This window comes from Berghia stephanieae, chromosome 7 (genome assembly GCF_034508935.2).
Source record: "Berghia stephanieae isolate SIO BIC M18660-M18661 chromosome 7, UCSD_Bste_1.3, whole genome shotgun sequence".
NCBI lineage: Eukaryota > Metazoa > Mollusca > Gastropoda > Nudibranchia > Aeolidiidae > Berghia > Berghia stephanieae.
This window is the reverse complement of record NC_088366.1, coordinates 28,981,047-28,993,546: the sequence shown is the minus strand read 5'-3', so window position 1 is coordinate 28,993,546 and position 12,500 is coordinate 28,981,047. Positions and strand designations below refer to the sequence as shown.

Here is a 12,500-nt window from a genome sequence, read left to right as displayed (position 1 = left end):
GATACTGACTGTGTTGTTCAAACAAAATAGATAGTAGCAACTACGGACATATTTTCTAAATTTAGATTAACTTCGTAGCTATTGTAATTTTTTATTGAGCTTTTTATTGAGCTTATTTTATATATGCACTATTCATGCTCAAAAGGCTTTACAATTGATATAATATTACCCATTGATGATAATATATATATATATATATATATATATATATATATATATATATATATATATATATAATTATTTTGTGTCTAAAACTTTGTAATTTTAACCGTTTTCAATGTAAAGTCAATTTTTAGACATGATACCGAATTAAGACCGTGGGTCACACATATACCATAGACACCGCAACGTAACTAAGTAGGACAAAGTTGTAATACAAACCTCAGCTGATAAAAATACTGGTACCTGGTATTCTTGTATTGATCTGTTCTTGTTCTTGTTTATTCAAGTCTTGGTTTGTTCAAATAAAACAGCAGTGTCTCGATAAAACGCTAGAGTTTTACTGCCCCAAAATCATAATACTGTTTTATATTTGTTGTACATTTGTTGGTCGCTGTTCCGAAAGAGTTCACCGATATCTGATAATCCTTTCTTTTAATGTTAATTTCTCAAAGAAAAGGAGGGCCATTTTGTTCCTTGAACATTATTAAACGATCTAATACTTTTTTTTTGGTTTTCAGACGTTAAAGGTTTGTGTGATTGTGCTCAGGCAATTCAAGCTTCTTTTGAATGTGCAAATAGGCCCGGGAGCTATTTTTGGATTCCAATAATCTCTCAGAATTCATGGAGGAGGGGGGGGGGGGGGGATAAGGGAGGCATAGAAAGAAGACTATTAATATTAACGATTATTATATCGTTTAATTTTTCACAAACCCTATATTGTATATATTATATATGTATATGGATAGAGAGAATGTGGTTGACGCCACAGTACTTTTTTTTTAAAGGGGTCTGCTTGCTATAAGCGGAATCGTCTTTGCTTCATTCTCAAAAGGTACCGACTTTGACAGCATAATGTAGAATTATGGCGCTGCACTGCAGTCGACGCCTGGATTATCCCAGTCTTCCCTTGGTATAGATCCTAAAGACAAATTTCCCTCTGATTATTGTTTTTATTTATTTTATTTTCTCCTTTTTTCGGCTTCCAGTCAGTTAGCTCCTTATCAACGTGCACATATTTACATGTGAAATAACTGAACACGAATATGGGCTTAATTTAACATTGTTGTAATGAACTTCTTTTTTTTTTTTTTAGTTCAAGATTTCTACTACAACAATCTCTCCATAACAATTGTTATTGTAAGACTTGTAATTAAGTACAAATGTGTTCTGAACATAACACACCCTTTCACAAATTGGCGTTACTCTTACGAGAGAGGTGCCTAAATGTCTCTAACATTGATACGTTCAAGTATTGATAACAACTATTTGCTTTTATTTGTTAGTCACTAACTACTGTTGAGCACTTGATTATCAAAGAATTTAAAAGGAATGATTTCTTAACATTTGCTTCTTAATTCGTTAAAAAAAACATGCAGAGGATTAGAATCCTAATGATTATCTTTTGTCTCCGATTTCAACCCTTACGCTTCACATCACTTCTTAGAAATTGACCTAATTAACTGAAATCATTGAGCTATGAATTTGATATTTCCTATGTCAAAAGATCTTATTGTGTTGATTGAATATTGTTGTTATTGTTGCTGTTGTTTTGGTTGTCGGTTGTTTTATTGTTATTGTTATTATTATTATTATTATTATTATTATTATTATTATTATTATTATTATTATTATTATTATTATTATTATTATTATTATTATCATTATCATTGTTATAGTTATTATTATTGTTGTTGCTTTCTCTTATTTTTTACCAAAGGGAAATCTTCTCACTGTCAGCTTCCCATTGAGATAAAATAATAAATAAGAACAGTGTGTGTACCTTTATAAAGAGCAATTCCACAATTTCACTTTGCTCAATAAGTTTCACGTCGCTTCTTTTATTACCCCAACGAGCAATATGGAAACGTGTTTCCTTTTTAGTTCATTAGCTCTCACTTATTACTCAACATCCGTCACTTGCTATTGGCTATTGACTCTTTAGCTTCGAATGGGGTATTGTGTCTGTAAGGTGTTTTTTTCTGCGACAAGTGTTGTAAAACTCAAATACAAACAAATCAATAAATAAACAAAAGTCAAACATAGCCTTTGCCGACGTCTATACCCCCCCCCCCCTCCCTTTTCCACCCATCCCAATGCCGTAAATTCAAACTCTTTTGTTTTGTTTTTTATTCCACATATTATATTCAAAGGTCACATCTCAAGACGTAGATTATTCTTCGGAATAGATGGAATTTCATCTCATCACTCCTGCAGCAGCGATGACAGTAACTGATCGTGTGCTATTGTATCATCGCTATGTACAGCTTCAGAATGTAAAGAGGAAAATAAAAAGAATGCTTCTCTCTTGAATTTAGTAAGAAATAGAAATCAAAGAAATGGTTTGCGTAACAGAAAACTGGAAAAATATATTTTTAAATAATTTAAAAAAAAACAACCTGAAGCAGTCGTGGTCAGAGAGAAATATGTTTATGGTACATTTTAGTGGACTGACGAAACGGGATTCAAAAAACCGTCTGGCGAAAACAAATAAAACATGATTGGACCATAAAGATTGGGTTTATGAGGTGTGCTTGGTGAGTTTTATGATGACCAAGTATTGCGCATGAAATCAGTGCCATCCTAAACTTTACAGTTAATAATTCTTTATTTGGAATAGTGTGGTTTTGTTTATGGATATAGCCTTTAAAGCTCAACACCATGTCAATCAAGTCGGGATCTAGTCTTTTATCGGAACCGACAACGGAATTGACGTCGTACGACATTCCTCTCCAATATCATTCTCATGGCCATAACAATAATCCTTACGAAAATCTCCCCTACATTGAGACCACTACTTTTACTCATGGAAGCATCCCACAAGACTTTGGATTCTCCACCACAAACCCTGTGTTCAATCACGACCCAGACGAGGAATCTAGAATCTCACATGGGTTTTTCCTGGGAAAAGAGTCCTTGCAGAACCTTGCCGTACCACCTCACATCGGCGATGGCGGCCCTTCTGACTATTTGGACGAGGATGAGGACACGGAAGACGAAGGCATCAGTGAGATCTACAGACCCAACAGCGATCAAAGCACTTGGACAAGAAGGAGTGATCGTTCTTTCAAAAATAGTCCTGAGGCTACACCGCGCCATGCCCTTTCCAAAAGGTGAGCCTTTAACTTATCAATACATTTTTATTTATATATTTAGGTTTCTTTTGGAACTGACAACGCGTTCTAAATTAATACGAAATACATATGAAAATACATTTTGCTCACATTTTCGTGAAATTAGGAGGTCATCTTATTGGAAGGTAGCGTTTATTTGTTTGACAATTGACTAGCGCCTACCAGGCTGTATGTTTCGTCCTTTGTTTTAAGTTTATCCTATTTGCGTTATCAATATATGTTTTTAAAAACTGTAACGTGCGTAGTGTTCAATGTATGTGTTGTTTGAATCAAGCGAGGGTTCATAGCGTAAAACGCGTACCCTTGTGGAGAATATAAGTACGTATTTAATATAGGGAATGAGATTAGCGGAAGAGTAGCGTCCCTTGATTGGACGTCACCGGCGGAAAAGTTATTAGAGAGAGAACGCCATGTTGGTTGTGCGCATGCGTCTCTAGTCCTCGCTTCCGGAGACACTTCACCGAAAGCGAGGACGAGAGAGACGCATGCGCAAAACCATGTTGACGTTCTCTCTGTAAGGTGATGTCCAATCAAGGGACGCTACTCTTCCACTTATCTCATTCCCTATTGTCCCAACTATCGGGAGCCTCTGTGGTGTTATGGTAGCACGTCTGACCGGTAATCAGAAGGTCTGAGTTTCGATCCCCAGTCGAGGTCGACTGATTCTTTTTTTTGGGATGGTATTTTTTCTTCTAATTTCCTTTCTTGCTTTGTTTTGCACCTTTCATACACACTTGTTCAGATCTTTATCTTATACTGGTGCCTGCTCCTTAATTTCTTTAACGCGCGCAGTGCTTGGTATTTACCGTATTTACGCGCTATATAAATACAATGTTTTGTTTAATAAAGATACATTTAGATAGCTTTCTAAACAAAAACAAAACAACAATATATATATATATATATATATATATATATATATATATATAATATATATATATATATATATATATAATTTACATTTTTATCGTTCATTGACTTGTACGTGGTTCTTTTTACAGAATTGGAAATGTTGGTGCTATAGGTCAAAATATAGCACTGGGACATCGCTTGGGTGTGCTGACCGAGGACGCCAGTCTGATACCAAAGAAAGTCGAACTTCGCTCCACCCATTTCACAATAACCGAGGACAGCCCTGTCCAAACTGAAGTCACTTGGACAAAGCCTGAAAATGCCTCCAGTTTCGCATCTCTTATCTATAAAATTGAAGCGTGTCTTGTTGATAGCAATGTTGAAGTTGAAGACTGGACACAATTGAATGATGTGCGGTGGCCTATTTTAAGAATTTATCACACAGATGATAAATTGTTAGTTGGAAAGCTCCATGTGTCGAGATGCAAGAATGACTTAACGGTTAAGCTACGAATACGGAGCCACGGAGAATTAATCTTGCCAGATAGAACTCGTCACTGGACATTGAGTACTTATTCAAAGGTGGTTGAGGTGGTGTTTAGGGGTTATGATTATGATCCAGAGGCTGATGTTGATGTAGAGGTAGTACAACAGACCCATCTGTGATATGTCTTTGTTATAATATATGTGGTGCTAATTTTTTGAAGATAAATAAATTTCGAGAGAGAGAGAGAGAGAGAGAGAGAGAGAGAGAGAGAGAGAGAGAGAGAGAGAGAGAGAGAGAGAGAGAGAGAGAGAGATTCATAACAAAAAATAAAGTGCTTTATAGCTTGAATAGATTTGACAACGATTCTGCCTCTTCGTTTTAGTTTGCATTACAATCAATAAAGCTTGAACGAAAACAGCTCATAGGTAGCGGCAAAAGTATTTCAATTCAACCAGCGAACAGAATTTCAAAATTCTAAAAGAGAATAACATTCAAACATTTGGCTTTCAAAAGGTAATTTTTGAAAGTTATGCTAACATGTTTTATTTTGAAATGTGAAGTTGAGAAACAAAAGATCAACACTACGCAATGCGCAGTTTTAAAGCAAGAAGGAAAAGGGTATTGTCGTACCAGAATCAAAACAATGAAATGAAATAGGCCGAGATAGATTGATGTGTGTCATAAAAACCTTACAGATTATTTTGTTTTTGATCTATACATCTACGTAGATTAAGATGGATGTTTTCTTTTGTCTTTGTTCTTTACTTTTCTTTCCATAGTAATCCATCAAAGTCGGGTGTGACCCCCTTCAGCTTCGAGTGCAGCCTGACAACGTCTATTCATTCATGTTATCACGCATTGATTCTCTAATGTAGCCTAATGTGACTGTCGCTTTTTTTTTCCCTTTGTACTCTTCATATATATTGGTGATCCACCTGAAGAATGAGAATGTCACTAAATTTTCTTTTTTGAGGACCAATCTGCTTGTCAGTGTTGTTGTTTTTCTTTGTGTGTGTGTGTGTGTGTGTGTGTGTGTGTGTGTGTGTGTGTTTTGTTTGTTTGTTTTGTTTTGTTTGATTATTTTTGTTTGTTCAGCAACACAATTCTTTTCATTTATTTGTTTTTGTTTATTTTTTCTACTTACAGGGACTCTTTTATACACGACTCTTCTTAAACTAATTTATTGATTTCGTGCCAGGCTGGATGCTCCTCGTTCATGGACTGATCGATCCGTAATGCATATTTTTTATGGTCGTGAGAAGAAAAAGAAAATAGGATTGTGCCTTGCTTCAAAGAAAAACGATCATTGTGCCTTGGCATTTCGTGCGTGTCTTTAATTTAGTCGAGCAATCAAGTTCCTCTTCATCGGGTAAACTCTCCACCAGTGGTGTCCAACTTTAAATGAGGCGATGTAAAAGTCTCTTGAAAGGTGACAGACTGTTTTTGATTTGATTTTTTAAAGCCGTGGTTAAGCATATATCGTTTCAAACTTTAATGAGCTTTGAAATCTGATTTCATAAGCGCTAAAAATTATTTTTTAAAAAAAAGAGACTGAGACTGTTAAAGAAGGAGAAAAAGATGTTTTAGGAATACCCGAATTGTCAGGACAAGTGTTGTGGTAGTTTAGAATCACTTAGCCCGATACGTTGATTTATTTCTTAGAGTTTCAATCGTGCTTTCTTGTATTAACTTTCATAACCTTGAACCAATCATTGATCGTATATTCATAAGAAAGTGGGGAGGATCACAATATCATTATCAATCCCCAAAACACAGTCGTCACATTTTTCAGAAGGAATAACTTCTTTGATTTTGGAAGTGTCATAATATTATGTCGTAGTATTAATGGTGTGTGTTTAAGTAAAATACTTACCAGTTCTGCATGGCAGATAAATCGTACAAATACACAAAACTGTGTGTTATCATTAAGGATCTTTAAATGTTTAGGGACAGAATGAAGTTGACGTCACTCGGCTCTTTGTTATAATTCTTTGCCATCCGTGTTCATGAGTAATTCTCACTAAACTGAAAATTAACCAGACTATAAACGTTTAAGGTTACGCATAGTTTTGTGTGTTGGTCTCTTAGACTTCAGGATGGCAATGTTGTGAGCTTCTTAGCCAAGCGCATACTATCTATACTTTTTATTAGAATTCAGTGAGAATTAATCAGATAATCGATAGGCTTGAGACAATAACAAAGAGCAAAGTGACATGTTCTTCATTCATTCTTTTCCATGATTGCCATCGTGTACGGGACAGAAGCAATTTATCGGACTGACACAAATTGACACCACAACTATCTTGACTTAAAGAAGCGAATTTATAATCATCTGTTTTGTATAGCATCCATCTCTCTCAGAAAGCTGAATAAATTCTTGTCGGCGGCATCGTTCCCTCTTTCAGTCTCAGCCAATTTTCGAGTCTACAATCAAGAACAACAATGAAAGTATGCGCATTATTATCTTTCACGCCCGACTTTCAACTTTCATGTCAATTTTCAATTGAAATTCGCTAGTTATACTTAACAAACGTGTTTGCCTTTTGGTTTTTACTGTCACTGCTACTCCATCTAACCGAGTTTGTAATGTATCACAGATGATATCCTATCACCGATGACGAATCTCTTTGGTAGAAACGATCACTCTCTAAGCGCTGCATAATTTCTGGGGCCGTTTTCATGAACGCGGACTAGAACTTAGTCTGACTATCTCTGACTTTAGTCAATGACTTGAAAAAATCGGATTTCATGTGGCTGAATAAGCAAGTCATGAGACAAACGAACATGGCGATCAAAAGAGAACGACATCCTATTCCTACCATTGACGAACTTATCAATGAGCTAAATGGGTCAACAGTATTCAGTCGCATTGACTTAAAACAAGCGTTCCATCAGCTGGAATTAGACAAATCAAGCAGGTTCATTACAACATTTTCGACTCACGTGGGTTGAAGAGATATACGAGGTTGATGTTCGGCATCAATGCTGCACCAGAGATTTTCCAAAAGGTCATGAGTGACATATTGCATGATATCCCCGGAGTAACGAATTTTATGGACGACATCATTGTTCATGGACCAACATAAGAGTCCCACGACAAGAGTTCACCAAACACCCTCGACAGACTTCTTGAAAGAGGTGCTAGGCTAAACAAAGAGAAATGCATCTTTGGAGTGAACAAACTATCATTCCTTGGACATGTATTTGGTAACAAAGGGATCTACCCTCATGAAGAGAAAGTAAAGGCAATCCAGAACACAAAAAAACCGACATCAGTAACTGAGATCAAATCATTCCTCGGTATGACCCAATTTCTTGCAAGATTCATCGAAGGATATTCCTCCATTACTGAGCCATTGAGAATCCTTACAAAGAAAGACCAACCCTGGAAATGGGGAAAGGAACAAGAGGAAGCTTTCAATAAGTTGAAGGAAAAATTAACAAATGCAGAAACGATGGCGGGCCTACTTTGATCACAAAAAGATACGGAAATCGTTGTTGATGCTGCACCTTGTGGGTTAGGAGCAATGATTACTGTCTGTTATGCCAGCAGATCTCTTACCGATACCGAGAGCCGCTTCTCACAAACAGAACGAGAAATTCTCTCTCTCGTATTTGGAATTGAGCAATTCCATATTTATCTCTATGGATCCACTTTCACCGTGATCACTGATCACAAACCACTTTTGGGAATAATCAAGAGCAACAAACCATGCACTCCACGCATTGAAAGATGGAGACTACGCCTGATGCCGTATGAATTTTCCCTGGTCTACAAGCCTGGAAAAGACGAACACAATCCAGCAGATTATCTCAGCAGATTTTCTTTTAACAAACCTCAAAAGGAAAATGTTGGTGAAGAATACATACATTGCGTCACAAAATCATCAGCCCCAAACGCCTTGTCATTGGATGAAATAAAACAAGCAACAAAGAATGACAAATCATTGGTTGATGTCATGAAAGCCGTACAGATTAACAATTGGAACAGTCAAAATGTAGCCCCATTTGATAAAATGAGACATGAACTTTCAATCTATGATATTATTGTTCTTCGTCAGAACAGAATAATCATCCCGGAGAAGCTTCAAGGACATGTTATTGTCTTAGCCCATGTTTCTCACCAAGGAATCGTGAAAACAAAACAACTTCTACGGGAAAAGGTCTGGTTTCCAGGAATTGACAATCTGGTCGAACAAGAAGTGAAAAACTGTTTACCCTGTCAAGCAGCTTTTGTTGGCACAAAGCCAAGAGAACCATTATCAATGACACCCCTACCAAGTTATACATGGTGTGACTTATCTGCAGATTTCATGGGACCATTCCCAACCGGAGAATATCTTCTTGTAGTTATTGATGACTTCAGTAGATTTCCTGAAGTGGAATTAATACACTCTACGTCCTCCAAAACAACATGCCAAAAGCTGAACCAAATATTTGCAAGATTTGGTGTTCCAAATATACTTAAAACCGACAATGGACACCCTTCAATTCAGCTGAATTCCGATCTTTCGCTCGCAATGTTGGCTTTCAACATCGTCAAATCACACCCCTGTAGCCCGAAGCTAACGGAGAAGCCGAACGCTTTGTTCGCTCTCTAAAGAAGTTCATTCATACTTGCACTTCAGAAGGATCCCAGTAGTGCGGCACGGTCCCAAGCATGTTTAAGGACCGCGGTTCTACGGTCCCTGGGAAATGAGAACCGCAACGGTTCCAAGAACCGCTTCTTTTTCGACATTGGCCATTCACAAGGCATCATTGGGACCGTCAAACTTTGGGAACCGTGCCTGCAGTAGATGGCAGTAGAACCGCTAAGTGTAAGTGTGAGCGGAGAAGGCCTGTTGCCCCAAAACATGAAAATAGTGCTATAACACTATCCATTAAGTATGTGTGTATGTGTGTCTGCGAAGATTGATGGAGCGGGTCAGGTCAATGCTAGGGAGTGAAAGAAAAGGGATTGTTAATATTTTGTGTATGTGGCATGCTGGGTCAAAAGTAAGGGAAGAGTTTGTTTTGATTTGTTTTTTGGGGGAATTTTTTGGGTTATTTTTTGTCTCTATTCCTTTTTTCATTTTTTTTTGTGCGGCTATGTGGTCTTGTGGTATAGCACTCGCTTTCGGATCGGAAGGTCCTGGGTTCGAGCCTCGCTCGGCGCCTAGTTGAGTTCTTAAATGACTCTTTACTCACATCCTATCACCGTACTCAGGTGTAAAATTAGTACTATAAAATGAGTGCTCTATGAACTGAGCTATCGGCTCCCTCCCTCCCCCCCCCCCCAAATAATCTAATGGGGGTTTTTTAAAAATACAGACGTTATAATTGTTATTTTTGAAGAAAGCTATAGTATGTGAAACTCGTATCATTTGATTAGTTAAAACACCAAACAAAATAAAAATATTATTGTATGATCAAATGACAACAATGCGATAGAAAGGAGTGGTGACAATTGACTGACAACATAGACAAAAGAAAAAAATCGGACCAGCTGGTCGTCAACAGTGTTGTCTCTGTCGGAAAAAATTGTAACATCGCCTAACAGGCGTCATGTCTCGTTCTACATGTTACGTGTTGCTATTAGTCAAGGACCCTTTGTAAAGCGCTTTGAGCACATTTAGTGGATATTGGGCTATTAAACCTCAAGTTTTTTTTTGTTTGTTTTTGTTTTCTTTTAAATTTTAAATATTTCTACCTTTGGATAGGACGCCAATCTATCCCAAAGTACTTTTCACCAGATCTAACAAACCCAGCTACCCATTTACTGCTGAGTAGACAGGGAGATCAGAAAAAAGCTTGACTGCACCCGGGATCGATCTCTGGCCCTTTGTGTGTAAAGAGAGTGCTCTATGAATTGAGCTATAGGCTCCCCCCCCCCCCCCCCAATAATCTAAAAATACAGACGTTATAATTGTTATTTTTGAAGAAAGCTATAGTATGTGAAACTCGTATCATTTTATTAGTTAAAACACCAAACGAAATAAAAATATTATTGTATGATCAAATGACAACAATGCGAGAGAAAGGAGTGGTGACAATTGACTGACAACATAGACTAAATAAAAAAAAAATGGGACCAGCTAGGTTCGAAACACACAAACAAACACACATCTTATAGTAGTCACATTCATTTCAAAGAATAACCCATTAGAGAAGAGGGATGATGTCGTCATAATAGATCATTGTCTTGCGATCATTAGTGTCTAGTACATTTGGAAATTTACCCCGAGTAATAGAATCGTCCAAGGCGTCTCGCGGCCCCTCTTCCCCCACCCCACACACAAGAGGACGTATGTGCAAGAGAGGGTTGGTGCGATTAATTAAGTGGGATGGGTGGTGATTGGTGGAAGAGAGGCAAACCGAGAAAAGGCAGTAAAGAAACTAGATTCGCTGGGGTCAATAAAATAGATAGGTGAGAAGTGAGGACCGCCAACGGTTCTTCACCTTGGAACCGGTCCTCCGGTTTCAGCTAAGGAAACAAAACAAATAAAATAAACTCTTCCCATACTTTTAGTCCAGCATGCCACTGACACAAAATATTAACAATCCCTTTTCCCTAACACTAACATTGACCTGACCCACTCCATCAATCTTTGCAGACGCACACACACACACACACACACACACACACACACACATGCTTAATGGATAGTGTTATAACACTATTTTCATGTTTTGAGGTAATAAGCCTTCTCCGCTCTCACTTTCACTTAGCGGTTCTACAGCCATCTAATGCAGGCACGGTCCCATCGTTTGACGGTCCCAACAATGCCTTGTGATTGGCCAATATCGAAAAAGAACCGGTTCTTTGACGGTTCCAAGTCCCAACGATGCCTTGTGAATGGCCAATGTCGAAAAAGAACCGGTTCTTGGAACCGGTCCTTGCGGTTCTCATTTCCCAGGGACCGTAGAACCGGCGGTCCTAAACATGCTTAGGACCACTCCACACTACTTTCTACGACAATGTCGAGCTACACCGCACAGTTCCACAAATATATCACCCCATGAAGCTTTGACTGGACGAAAAATGAAAACGCATCTCCCTGAAATCTAGATCCTGCAAAATCCATACGAGGGTGATGAAATGATCTACAACAAAGACATTGAATCAAAATCGAAGCAAAAATTGTATGCAGACAAAAGGCGTAAGACTTCCACACGTAAATTCAAAATTGGTGATACAGTTTTAGTACGACAACACCAGCAGAACAAACTAATGCCCCCTACGACCCGATACCATTCGTCGTGGAAACTGTTAAAGGAATTGTGATAACCGCCATCCGAGACAACAAGCGCGTACTGAGGAATTCTTCCTTTTTCAAGCCTGTCAACATTGATGCAGCCGTCCAGAGAGTCTTATTCCTATGAAAGTGAAAGCGAAGACGAGTCAGTTGCCCTGGAAGAGGAAGATGACACCACTCCACTCACTACACACAAAAATGGCGACCCTCATGCAGAACCTTCTACTTCTAGGTTTCTGCCATCTTCGATATCATCGCCAGTGGCTGAGTGCGTTGACTCACCACCACAATCTCGTCCATTCATTTTAACAAAAAGTGGCCGCATTGTTAAACAGTCCAAGTTAACCCTGTAGTAAAATTTGAAACTGGGCAAATGTGCAGCGGTTCACAACATCAACATACACACTAGAATGCAATTAGATTTAGACACGATTTAAGCTCACTAGGAGCCATACCATTTATCTGGTATAAATGGGTATGATTGATAGTCATCGACAAGCTAGGCTATTAGATCACATAAACACAATTTCATGAACGGATTATAACAACTTGGAATATTGGACTTGAAACTAAATAATTATTATGTGTAGTACCAGGAAAGTATTTTGACTTAAAATAAATAAATAAAAATAC

The 12,500-nt window shown here is 37.9% G+C and overlaps 2 protein-coding genes across 5 annotated transcripts in view; both read left to right on the top strand.

Moving 5' to 3' along the window:
• Positions 1 to 5,611, top strand: part of LOC144977007 (uncharacterized) — an 8,047-nt gene extending 2,436 nt beyond the window's left edge. For all 4 annotated transcript variants that reach the window (XM_078921683.1, XM_078921686.1, XM_078921684.1 and 1 more), the window contains exons 2-3: positions 2,313 to 3,272; positions 4,295 to 5,611. In XM_078921683.1, the coding sequence (XP_078777809.1) occupies positions 2,821 to 3,272; positions 4,295 to 4,811 (969 nt within the window). In that variant the 5' untranslated portion in view covers positions 2,313 to 2,820 and the 3' untranslated portion in view covers positions 4,812 to 5,611. The remainder of the gene's footprint in view (positions 1 to 2,312; positions 3,273 to 4,294) is intronic.
• A 141-nt stretch (positions 5,612 to 5,752) lies between these two features.
• Positions 5,753 to 12,500, top strand: part of LOC144977008 (uncharacterized) — a 31,773-nt gene continuing 25,025 nt past the window's right edge. Inside the window, exon 1 of the mRNA XM_078921688.1 lies at positions 5,753 to 6,061. Coding sequence (XP_078777814.1) covers positions 6,034 to 6,061 — 28 coding nt within the window. The 5' untranslated portion in view covers positions 5,753 to 6,033. The remainder of the gene's footprint in view (positions 6,062 to 12,500) is intronic.